The sequence below is a fragment of the Schistocerca nitens genome, chromosome 3 (assembly GCF_023898315.1).
Source record: "Schistocerca nitens isolate TAMUIC-IGC-003100 chromosome 3, iqSchNite1.1, whole genome shotgun sequence".
NCBI classification, from domain to species: domain Eukaryota; kingdom Metazoa; phylum Arthropoda; class Insecta; order Orthoptera; family Acrididae; genus Schistocerca; species Schistocerca nitens.
Window position 1 is genome coordinate 261,396,794 of NC_064616.1, and position 13,670 is coordinate 261,410,463.

Below are 13,670 nucleotides of genomic sequence, written 5' to 3' on the forward strand. Positions count from 1 at the left end.
TTAAACTTTTGTTGTTGTTTTGCTGTCTTCTATTGCCCCAGCTGACTGGTCTATGAGTGAGTGAATATAAACCTTTGACATGCTTAGTGATTTTATATAAGTCCAGAATTTTCGAGGATTCTCAGGAAGATCTTTCTGTAATACCAGACAGTAGAAGTTGTTGTGTGCTTCGTGCATCTCTTCTTATGGATGCATGAATTTCTAGTGAGTTTTGCCTGTCAACATTTCTGTGTTTTTTTGAACAAAGAGTGCAAAAATCACAGATTTTTCAAAATTTCTTGCTTACTCTGCGCGTACTACTCCTCATACTTGCCCATAATTCCTCTATGTCCCATTCATTGTTTAAGCAGAATGCTAACAACTGTTTATGTGCACTTTCTGGCATTAACCTTCTTGATGGAATTATTAGCGCCCTAGTAACTTTCATGTCTATGATGGCTTCATGATTGCTGATCCCTGCCTCTGTATTAACACTGTCAATAAGGCCTGTTTGTAGCTACAAGATATAAAATATGTCATAGCAGTTTATGGTGAAAACATTCAGAACTTTTTTGCAAGACTATCTGTCCATACCACCTGCAATGAATCCGAAAATACCAGAGTCTATACTCATTAGGTTAAAATCACCTCCACCTAATATGTAATGATCAGCATTCTTCCGCACTAGTGAGGAAAGACTTTCTTTCAATGATACTACAATTGTTACATCAGAATTGGGTGGATTTTCAAAACCTCCAATTATTAATTTTTGTTCACATAGCATTATTACTCACATCCAGATAACGTCACACTTAGACTCATTTTATACCTCACCAGATGTAATATTTTTGGCAGTTGCAATGAACGCACCCCCTCCTTGCGGTGTTTAACATATCTTTTTGATATGCATGGCATGTCTCATTTAACATTTTGCATTTTTCTATTTCAGGTTTCATCCAACTCTCAGTTACTAGTATATCTTGAGTCTAATACCTTTCCAGGAGGGCAGTAAATTTAGTGAATATGTTTCAAATGATTCAGCAATTTACTGTTAAAATTTTGACTTTGGAAGTGTCTCTACCTTGTATGTCATCAGATTTGGTTCTGTACATATTGACTGGGGAGCAAACTAGGACTGTTGATATTATTAAAAATCAGGAATCCAATATATCGATATTAAAAAAAAAGGAGGAGGCCATTATTGGCCATCGATACATCGCCAGAAAAAATATCAGTGTACCAGCCTATAAAAATGTCAGCAGCACATTGTAAATATATTGCCGGTTTTAGAGCTGTATATTTAGGTATTGATTTATTATTGATATCCTGTACATCAACAAGTTAGCAGCCTGCCTATCCCTCTTAGAGCAAGAATTGAAAGGAAAATGATGCACATTCATGCTTTGCGTTAACAACTTTGCTAATGATGGTAACTGTGTGGAAGTAGCACAAAAAACTTTGTCTGATGGGTCTGTCATTTGGTTACGTCACATGTCAAATTTGTCCGAAACATCTCATGTCAAATTCCCAGTTTTTTAATTTCCGTACACACCAGAAAACTAGCAGTTGTAATGTCAGAATTTTGTGGTGAAGTTGAACATTCCAGTTTCTGTTGGTAGCAGCAAGTGCTGATTACCTCAGCATTTCACATCACGTCTCAGCTCACCGCAAAGACTAGTCTTGTCATTTGGGGTTTTGTTCATCATTTTCAGCAACTGTTTTTGAAGATTGTTGATGTGAAGAAATAGCACACTAGACACATTAAAAAAAATTTTTAAAGCAACTGGTGTGCTATGTTTTCACATTGGAAACCTTGTTATTCCATTCACATCGCGAACCCGCAGTGCAATTGGACTACTTCTTTGTGCTACCTATACTTGCTTCACAGGGTCAAAGAGAAAGACTGGATGTGATAAAAGCTCAAAAAGTAGTAAAACTCCTTCACACAGTGAAAGTACAATTATCTACAACAGTTTCAAAAGAACAATTTCAAATATTCACCAAAAACTGCGAAAAAAATAATACAAAATAAAAATATCGGCACTCAATATTGATATATCGCCAATATATATTGATATTTTTTGGAAAAAATATCGATATATCAATATTTAATCAAGAGCCCTACGTCAAACTATTGCCTAGCCTGAAAATCATGGGGGGGATGTGCACTCCATACGTATTCTGCTACCTGAGTAGCTGCTTCCTTTGTGTAGTGCACCCCTCACCTACCAAGTGGAATCCTATAGTCCTCCACCTCATAATGCAGGTCCAAAAAATCTGCAGCAAAGACTGTCACAAAATCAATGGAGCCTCTGTTTGGGACTGTCCTCCCGACTCCAAACCAAACACCACCACTCGACACTGGAAATTTTAAGCTCTGCCTGCACCCTGCAAGATTAGATTAGATTAGATTTACTTTCATTCCAATTGATCCGTAGTGAGGAGGTCCTCCAGGATGTGGAACATGTCAGAAAAACAACAATACATGACAAATATTTACAACTAAAACAAATAAGCTAATGTACCATTCCACAGGTCCCAAGTGGAATGATCGTCATTTTTTAATGAACACTAAGAGTCATTTTACAAATACTAATGCACTGAATTTAAAATAAAAAAGTTTTTCATTTATTTATAAGGTAATACAACTACTGTAATACTTATTTACAATGAACACATTACTGCACTGAAATGGTGCAGAAGTTAGATTATACTAACACACACACACACACACACACACACACACACAAATTTTCAATGAACACATTACTGCACTGAAATTGTGCAGAAGTTATGTTGTACTTATATACAAATCAGTTGGTTTTACTAAGAAATTCATCAATGGAGTAGAACGAGTTGGCCACCAATAAATCCTTTAGGCTTCTCTTAAACTGAATTTCATTGGTTGTTAAGCTTTTTATGGCTGCTGGCAAGTTATTGAAAATGTGTGTTCCTGAATAATGCACACCTTTTTGTACAAGACTAAGTGACTTTAAATCCTTGTGAAGATTATTCTTATTTCTAGTATTGATTCCATGAATTGAGCTGTTGGTTTGAAAAAGTGATATATTTTTAATGACAAATTTCATTAAGGAATAAATATATTGGGAAGCAGTAGTTAGTATCCCTAGTTCCCTAAACAGGCTTCTGCAGGATGTTCTTGAGTTCACACCACATATAACTCTCACTGCACGTTTTTGTGCCCGGAAAACTTTAGCTTGGCTTGATGAATTACCCCAAAAAATAATCCCATATGACATTATGGAATGAAAGTAAGCATAGTATGCCATCTTTTTCATTTTTATATCCCCTATGTCTGACAAAATTCGCATTGCAAACAGAGATTTGTTAAGACGCTTCAGCAGTTCTGTGGTGTGCTCCTCCCAGTTGAATTTATTATCAAGCTGTAATCCCAAGAATTTAACACTGTCCACTTCTTCTATCTTCTTGTCATCGTATGTTAGACATATACTCTTGGGACACCCCTTACAAGTTCTGAACTGCATGTAGTGTGTTTTTTCAAAGTTTAGTGACAAAGAATTGGCTAGGAACCAGTGATTAATGTCCACAAATATTTTATTGGCTGATCTTTCTAAGACTACATTTGACTTGCTATTTATTGCAATGTTTGTATCATCGGCAAACAAAACAAACTTGGCATCTGGTAATGTTACTGATGAAAGGTCATTGATATACACAAGAAAAAGTAAGGGCCCCAAAATGGAACCTTGTGGGACCCCACATGTAATTAGTTCCCAGTTGGATGAGGCCTGATAGCTTGATACATGTCTCTTTCCTAATAACACCCTTTGTTTCCTGCCAGAGATATAAGATTTGAACCATTTTGCAGCATTTCCTGTTATACTATAATATTCTAGTTTACTTAAAAGGATATTGTGATTTACACAGTCAAATGCCTTTGACAGATCACAAAATATACCAGTTGCCTGCAATTTTTTGTCTAATGAATTAAGCACATTTTCACTGTAAGTGTAGATAGCCTTCTCAATATCAGAACCTTTTAGAAATCCAAACTGTGACTTTGACAGTATGTTATTTGAGATAAGATGGTTATAAAGACGACTGTACATTACTTTTTCGAAAATTTTTGAGAATGCTGGCAACAGTGAAATTGGACGGAAATTTGATGCTATTTCTTTATCTCCCTTCTTAAACAGTGGCTTAACTTCAGCATATTTCAGCCATTCAGGAAATATTCCACTAATAAACGACTGGTTACATAGATAGCTTAATATGCTACTTAGCTCAGAATCACATTCTTTAATTAACTTTGTTGATATTTCATCATACCCACTAGATGTTTTTGATTTTAAAGATTTTATGATGGACATTATTTCTGTTGGGGTAGTGAGGGTCAAATTCATATTAAGGAAGTTACTTGAAATGTCTGGTCTAAGGTAATCCACAGCAGCATCTACCGAAGCCAGTAGTGTTCACCACTTGTGCCAGCTGCCTGTAGGAAATGAGGATGTGCAGAAACAAAGTTCCAGTCAATGGTATGGCATCATTCACAATCCCGAGCAAAATCAAAAAAAGCCAAAGAATATTTGAGGACCAAAAATGTTATGGCCACAGTATTTTGGTATCAAAGGGCATACTATTCGTTGACTTAAGACATAGAGAAGGTACCATAAATGTAGTGGCCTATTGTCAGAGCCTTCACCGACTATTATGCACAGTTCAAAACAAACGGCAAGGGCTTTTGTCCTGTGGTACTGTGGTGCTTTTTTGCAATACTACTTTCCTGCTTTCTGCTGTGTTGTCAAAGGATTTTCTTTGGCAGTTTATGGCCGAAGACTTTGAGCACTCCTCTTACAGCATGGACTTGACCCTGAGTGATTACCATCTCTTTTCTAAATTAAAGGGTATTTTTGGGTAGAAAGCACTATGAAAATGACAGTTAACTGAATCAGGAAGTACAATGTATCCTAGTAACATAGGCCTATCTTCTTGCTGCAAATAATGACAAAGCCTGACATGAAAGCAACTCTTGATGTTGTTGACACTGCAATAGCTGAATCCAACTGCCTTGGCTTTCAATTTTTTTACACATTTCTCAACTACTTTTGAAAAAAATTGTAATGCCAACATTAACAAGTCTTACATCACTGTACCTGTCTTCTTAAAAGTTTTCAAATGCCTTTGAAATACATTGTTGCATAAAAAGCATACTTGCTCACTATCTTATTTGATACAAAATTTAGAGTATTAACTGTGCAACAATATCACATGCCCCTCTGCACATTGTCAATTGCTGAAAACTTCCATTTCATTACCTTGCATTATACAAGAAATAAAAGGGATGTTAAGTCTTATGTGACTTGCCCTGTATATATTTTCACAGATGTACTATGGGAATAATTTCTTAAATTGTGTACAGAAAACAGATACTTCTTTTGTTTCTTTCAGGTTGGTAAAAGTAATGCCACTCAGGACCACAGAAAAGATGAAGATGAGACCATCATACCATTTGATACAGAATGTTATTTCGTGGCACCCAAATGCAACGAATTAGATGATTTGAAAGAAGAGACAAGAAACTGCTTGAAGAAAGTGCAAGAATTGAGTAATATGGCGAATTTATTTATAAAAAGTTTCAAATTTCAGAACTGTTGCTATTCAGAACCGGTGATATCTTGCACAAAATTGCAACAGCTTTCAGTTTCTGGTACAGATGTAACAGAACCTCCTCTCATCCCTGGTTTCCTTGACAGATTGTGTGCAACATATGAAGAACCAGTTAGTGAAAATTTCAATTATGTTTTAAAATTCAATTTGGTCTGTAATGTAGACCAGTTTTTATCAGACTTGCATTTATCACCAGAGTATGACGACACAAATAAAAGATATTTTCATGATATTGATTCTACACAATCTCATTTTCATGAAATTAAACTACCATGTCTTTCAAATATTAGCAGTCACACTTCAATAGATTTAGAAGTCCCTAGTACATCAAAGGCAGCTTTTGAAAATATTTCATATACACAAATTAAAAGTAGTAATGACAGCATAAACTGTAACAAAAATTCAGATTTCAAAACTGCAGAGGAAACATCAGTTCACGTAAGCCCCTTAAGTGATAAAATATTTAATTACTCAGATATAGGTTCAGATATAGGTGATTCATCCCCAGTACTCTCCCAGAAGGTACGAAAAGATCCAGTCTGTTCCACCCCAAAAATTAGTAAGAGAACATTATTCAAGATAGAAAATCCTACTCGAACTTTTACTAGTGGTTCAAAGCTTGCACTGAAAAGTAATCACAAAGATACGAGTACAAGAGAAGAAATAAAAACAGAAAGTGCTTTAGAAGTACATGACTCAAAATTAAAGGATGGACTAAATTTCATGTTTAAATTAGTCCCAGAGGAGGAAGAATTACTTTTCAGTGGTATAGACGGTGATAGTGCTGATGAAGAATCAGTAACTCAACACACACAGCAGTCTAACAGCCAACAAGTCCTTCCTGATGAAGAATCCATAACACATTGCACAAAACAATCTAAAAGCCAAAAAGTCTGTGCTGATGAAGAATCAGAAGCTCAACACACAGATCAAGCCAAAAGGCAAGAAGTCTTTGATTCACCTTGCAGAATGGTTACTGAACATTTTGTTGGAGGAAGTGGAATGGAAAAACCTGAGACAGAATCACAGAAATGCATTTCACTCTCTTCAGATTCTGGAGACAGTGAAATATGCAAGAAAACTTACAAAAAAAATGTTGGGTGTTTTCGTAGTAGTACTTCACTTAGTGAAACAGAATCAATATTTAACTGGTATTCTAGCATGCAACATGGAGGAAACAAGGCAGAGCCTAAAATTTCTCACAATAAGTGGTGTCCTGGAAGTACTTCATCAAGTGATACAGAGGAAATAACAGACAAATATTCTAATGCACACCAGGGAGAAAAAAAGACATCAACTAAAATTTCTAACAACAATAAAAAAACAACTGCTAATCAGGAAACAAAAACAAATCCTTCTAAATACATGAAGAGGTGTGATACAGAGAATGAAGATACTTCTGCATCACATTCTACACATGACAGTAGTGATTCATCATCGTTAGATGGTGTATTTGTGTGCAACAAGCAAACCAGCATAAATCATCGAAAGACACTCTCAAGAAAAACAGCTGAACTAGAGGATAACCAGGCAAAAAATGGAAAAGAGAAACATAAGCATGTAAGTAAGTTTCATCCTATTTTTAGTTAATGCTGCTATTCACCTCAAAGTCAAACTCTAGAAATCTAGACATCTTTGATAGTAGTAGGGACACTCATATTATTTTAAAATGTTTGAGAACTATTTCGTTACAACTAGTGTGTAAGTGCAGCAGACAGTAAACAGCTTATGACCATAGTGTGTATATTAATTTGAGTTCAATTATGTTATTTAAGTCTAAAGATGCATTTATAAATTTAACATTCAAATATGTGTCCTGTTTTACTACTAGATCTGTTTCTGAGAAAATGTTTACTGGTATATGTAATCTCAATACTGTTCTGTTTCCACGCCAATACCTAGTTTTATAGTTTTTAAGTTATCATTATTACTTGTGGCTTTTTTAAATTTGTTCTATCATTTTTGCAGTTCTGATTAATTCTATTGCATACTGGATGAAATTATAAAACTATTTTTTGTATTCTTTTTTGTCCATTGGCATTACTTCGGATGATACTTTTGATGGTTAATAATTACGAAAAAGGAAGCAGATATCGGTGTAGGCACTGCAGCCTATGTGATGTAGAGGAAAAAATCTCTCGAAAACAGATATGAGTAATGAGAAAACCACATAGAAATGACCATGTCGTGAAACAGAAATGTTATTCTTTAATACTGCATGTGGTTGCATTATAAGTTGACCAATCACCAGTTCACTATCGTCCAACGAATAAATGAGTATGCCAAAATTTTGCAGGTGCATATGTGTGGTCATTATTCTCCTGATTGTTGGACACTATACGCTAGGTACTAACTGACTGACTGTGAAGCTAGGTGAATGAAACTGTCTCTCACCTATGCATTATATTTTGTCCAATATCCCAATTTTATTCATGATCTGATCAAATTTCTGTCAGACATCACTAACTCCAGATGAACTACTACTTGACCAAGGGAGTGATGACTTCACTGTTTAGACCCTCAACCCCCAACCATCCAAGTCTTAACTTTTGTTGCACAGCAACCCTGTTCCCTGGTGCACTAATAAATTTTCAAAGCTATTGGCTTGACACAAACAGTAAGAGAACCAAGTCCAACTCAGACTATGTCACAATCATAATCTAAAGCACACAGAGAGAGCAAATATTGCAAAACCAGGGCAACACTTATAACTCATTGCCACACAGCGAATGGAGTCATAGCAAGGAACGCAAATGGTGCAGTATGACAGCATCCAGAATGTCATTCTGCAAACTCTACAATATGGACTGATGACATGTATCATCCTAACAATGCCGCTCCAAGGCATTCTAGTACTGATGGGGCAGAGAAAAGCGTCCGTAATGGAGATATCACGGTGTGGACAGGACTGCTGACACCTCTGGTTAAACGAGGGCAAATGGCCACCTACCACGCTATAATGATGGTTCAGTGATGTCCTGACATGATGTTTGGATTTAAATACCCCTGCTTCAGATGTCTTGTCCTTAGTGCCTGGACATTCTATCTGTGTCACCAATGCCAATGGAATGACAGTCTTGCTAGTTACAGATTAACTCTATAAGTGAACCGTGATGTGCTGCTTGCTGTCTGTTTCAAGACTCTTATCTACAAGACTGCAGCCTGCCGCCTGTGGTTGGACTTCATTGCTCCACACTGCCATTACAGATGGATCACAGCTGTGACTGATGGAAAATGCAGACTTGCTGGGCATTCCTCTGGTGAAAGGCCAAACCAACTGACTGCATGCAACCATGTTCTTGCCAGCCTCTATCTTCTGCTTGCTGGCCTCCCAGGTTGTATGGCTACTGCCTTCCTGGCTATATGCTGTATGTGCTTAGGGAGCCTGGAGCCTTTTGCTTCTCTTTCACGACAGTGGCCATCCAGAAGATGCTGTGGGTACAGGTCTAAGTGTGAGTGCTGAGACCCTTTGTGTCAACAGAGGCATGTCCATAGGTTGTCCTGCTAGCCCCTGTTACTGCACCCCACTGTCAGGCAGCCTGCCTGGCAAGCTACGTGAGCTGTTGGACTGCTGGCTGAGCAGCCCCAGCGAAGACTGAATTCATTGGAGGAATCACATTAATAAAATGTTATTACAGGTACCAGTGTTTCACTGCTGCCTTCAGCTGTAAGACTTTATCACTCACCAGCCCTCAGAGCGTGATCTCAGTCACTTGTAATATTACCGCCTCACCTGTTGAACCTCAATTCCCACTGACCTCCTGACCTGAGGTCAGTACAGAAACGGGCTTCTCGACAACTAGTGTATAGAAATGGGAGTCTCGCCATCTGTCGTCATCACAACCTACGTCCAGGAGTGGTCTTCACAACACCAGACATTGTCATCACTAGTCATCACATGAACACCACTGCAGTCAACTTCTCTCAACTCAACAATTCCAAATGAAGGGTGATGATTGAGAAGGTGTTTTTCTCATTGTATAATTTGTTGGCTGTGGTACATCGAAAAGACATTCATTTCAATTTGAAAGTAACTCTGGTACAGTATTGTTAACCCCATGACCTCTCCAAGTTCAGAGGCAACTGTCACAAAGTATATTTGATGCCTTTTAGGTGAGCATTTTGTAATCTTCCTGGGCACAAGGTGCTGTGTACCAAGGCTGTTCCAGTCAGATGTTTTACTTGACGATGTTGGGGTCCTTTGGCATGGGATTGTAACAAATGTAGATGGGCTATGATACACCATAAGAATTAGAGTAACTCCTTTTGTATTATGTACCTTAAATTTGAACCTGGTGTTAACTTCCCTTGTACAATTTTTTGGCTTGGCACTAGCAGCATAGGCAATATGCCGATGGAAACATTTTCCACTAATATGAGTGATTCTCTTACCGCGATGACAGAACAGATTGTTAGATAACAAGCTGCACTAGAGCAGAAAAGTGGGGAACTGGGACATAACAGAACTGAAGCAGTACCACTACAAGCTGACAAGGAATAGCCACCGGCACAATTTCAGAAATTAAAGTTATGCAGAGTGTGCCTTCTCCTCCTATCAATCCTGTGGTAGCAAATTTAATAACATCTTTTTTTATCAATGTACCAGAGGACACAACTGTATTTCTCAGTGTTAGCTTCAGCCAAGCTGGGTGTTGGTCTGATGAAACATGCCTCAATTTTCAACTGATTGGGGAAGGTAAAGCATATGTCATGTACCATGAAACTTTGAGGGGTGCACAGATATCTACACCTACATCTACATGGAGACTGCAAATCACACTCAAGTGCCTGGCAGAGGGTTCATCAATCCACCTTCATAATAATTATCTATTGTCCCAGTGTTGAACAGCGCGCAGAAAACACGAACACCTAGATCTTTGCATGCGAGCTCTGATTTCCCTTATTTTATCGTGATGATCATTTTCCCCATATGTAGGTCAGTGTCAACAAAATATTTTCACATTCAGAGGAGAAAGTTTGTGATTGAAATTTCGTGTTGTTTTAATGATGTCCACCCCAAATTCTGTATCGTTTCAGTGACACTCTCTCCCTTATTTCATGATAACACAAAATGTGCTGCCCATCTTTGAACTTTCTCAATTTACTCCATTAATTCTATCCGGCAAGGATCCCACGCCACACAGCAGTACTCTAAAAAGAGGACGGACAAGCATAGTGTAGGCAGTGTCCTAGTAGATCTCTTACATTTTCTAAGTGTTCTGCCAATAAAATACAGTCTTTGTTTTGCCCTCCCCACAATATTTTCTATGTGTTCTTTCCAATTTAAGCTATTTGTAACTGTAATTACTAGGTATTTAGTTGAATTTACAGCCTTTAAATTTGACTGATTTATCATGTAACAGAAGTTTAACTGATTCCTTTTAGCACTCATGTGGATGACCTCACACTTTCTGTTATTTAGGATCAGTTGTCAATTTTTGCACCATACAAATATCTTTTTTAAATCCTTTTGAAATTTGTTTTGCTCTTCTGGTGACTTTACTAGACAATAAACGACAGCATCATCTGCAAACAACCTAAGACAACTGCTCAGATTGTCTCCTAAATTGTTTATATGGATAAGGAGCAGCAGAGGCTTATATCACTACCTCAGGGAATGCCAGAAATCACTTCTGTTTTACTCGTTGACTTTCTGTCAATTACTACAAACTGTGAACTCTCTCACAGGAAATCACAAATCCAATCACGTAACTGAGACGATATTCCATAAGCATGCAATTTCACAACATGTGTGGTACAGTGTCAAAAGCCTTCTGGAAATCTAGAAATACCAAATCAATTTTAAATCCCTTATCTGTAGCACTCAGCACTTTGTGGGTGTAAAGAGCCAGTTGTGTTTCACAAGAACGATTTTTTCTGAATCTGTATTGACTGTGTGTCAATAGACTGTTCTCTTCAAGGTACTTCATAATGATTGAACACAGTACATGTTCCAAAATCGTACTGCATATCGACGTTAATGATATGGGCCTGAAATTTAGTGGATTACTCCTATTGGTGTGACCTGTGCAACTTTCCAGTCTTTGGGTACAGATCGTTTGCTGAGCAAGCAGTTGTATATAATTTATATACAGTCTGGACTGGAAGACTTGCTTTTGTTAAGTGATTTAAGTTGCTTCACTACTCCGAGGGTATCTACGTCTAAGTTACTCATGTTGGCAACAGTTTCTTGATTCAAATTGTGGATTATTTATTTCATCTTCTTTGGCAAAGGAATTTCGCAAGGCTGTGTTTAGTAACTCTGCTTTGGCACCACTGTCATCGATAATATTTCCATTGCTGTCGTGCAGAGAAGGCATTGATTGTGTCTTGCCGCTAGCATACCATACATCCCCCCTGCGGGTCCGGGGATTAGAATAGGCCCGAGGTATTCCTGCCTGTCGTAAGAGGCGACTAAAAGGAGTCCCTCCCCCTCAAGGGGGTAGTTAGCGCCTGCGTCCGGAGACAGACGGTTCCACGACCTCTATTTGCGGTCATTTTGCTTTTTCACTTCTCGTTTCTTCCTTCCTTTGGTTGGTTCCTTTCTTTGCTCTTCTCCACCTCACTGTCTTCCTTACACTTTCCCCTGCAAAATCTCCTTGCCCTCTCATTGCCTTTTTCTCCTTGCCTTCTCATTGCCTTCTTCTCCTTGCCTTCTCATTGCCTTCTTCTCCTTGCCTTCTCATTGCCTTCTTCTCCTTGCCTTCTCATTGCCTTCTTCTCCTTGCCTTCTCATTGCCTTCTTCTCCTTGCCTTCTCTGGTCTCCGCCTCGGCGTTTGAGACAGTCTGTCCTCTCTCTCTCTCTCTCTCTCTCTCTCTCTCTCTCTCTCTCTCTCTCTCTCTCCTTTTTCCTCTTCTTCCTTCCTCCCTGTGCGCGCCTGAAGGCCGACCCACGGGTTCGCACGCGTAGCCGGTGACGGGGTAACGCGTAATTCCCCGCCCTGGGTAGACATGTAAGGCACGCGCGTACCCCCTGGTAAATGCCAGGCCCGGGGAGGGGTGATTGCCTGAGCTGATACCTTCTGACCATGCCGATTGGTCCCTCCGTCTGTTTCTCGGGAGGTGTGACCTGAGGTGTAAACATTCACCTAAGGCGGGAGTGCCCTCTGAGAGGGTCCCCACAAGGAAGGAGCGCGCCATCGGAGACGCTGGCAATCATGGGGGATTCCTCCGCAATGGATTCCACTCCATCTCTCTCGACTTCTGCCCAAGAACGGAAACGTGACCAGCTACCAGTGACAAAAGTACTACCGCCTGCCCCACAGTTCCTCGTCGTTTCTCGATCTGAGGACGGAAAGGATTTTTCCTCTGTCAACCCTTTCGTTATCCAGAAGGGCGTAGATGCCATAGCCGGATCTGTTAAATCTTGTACCAGGTTGCGTAACGGTACCTTATTACTCGAAACTGAGAGCGCCTTTCAGGCACAAAAACTGCTTCGGGCCACACTCCTGTACACGTTCCCTGTCCGGGTGGAGGCTCACCGAACTTTGAATTCGTCTTGTGGTGTGGTCTATACTAGATCCCTCGACGGCTTGACTGACGAGGAGATTCAATCTTTCCTCGCTGAGCAGGGCATGACGGCTGTCCATAGGGTCATGAAAAAGGTCAACAATGACCTTGTACCGACCCGGACACTTTTCTTGACCTTTGATAGTGTTAAGCTGCCATCGCGCATCAAGGTGGGCTACGAGGTTATTTCTGTTCGCCCCTATGTCCCGACACCTACGCGCTGCTACCAGTGTCAGCGTTTCAATCACACTCGACAGTCTTGTTCCAATGCGGCTAAATGTGTCACTTGTGGCAGGGATGCCCATGAGGGTGACTGTCCACCTCCGTCTCCTCGTTGTGTGAACTGTCAGGGTGACCATGCCGCATCCTCCCGCGACTGTCCTGTCTATAAGGAAGAACGCTGTATCCAAGAAATTCGGGTCAAAGAGAAAGTGTCCACCTCGGCTGCTCGCAAGCTATTGGCTAGTAGGAAGCCCACGCTGCTCCCAGCGGGGAAATACAGTACTGTCCTCGCCTCTCCTCGGACTACCAG

At 39.5% G+C, this 13,670-nt stretch overlaps 1 protein-coding gene across 3 annotated transcripts in view; it reads left to right on the plus strand.

Moving 5' to 3' along the window:
* The window catches only part of LOC126248230 (Fanconi anemia group M protein), a 238,925-nt gene that overhangs the window by 198,971 nt on the left and 26,284 nt on the right, over nucleotides 1-13,670 (plus strand). For all 3 annotated transcript variants that reach the window (XM_049949058.1, XM_049949057.1, XM_049949056.1), the window contains one exon: nucleotides 5,410-7,188. In XM_049949058.1, coding sequence (XP_049805015.1) covers nucleotides 5,410-7,188 — 1,779 coding nt within the window. The remainder of the gene's footprint in view (nucleotides 1-5,409; nucleotides 7,189-13,670) is intronic.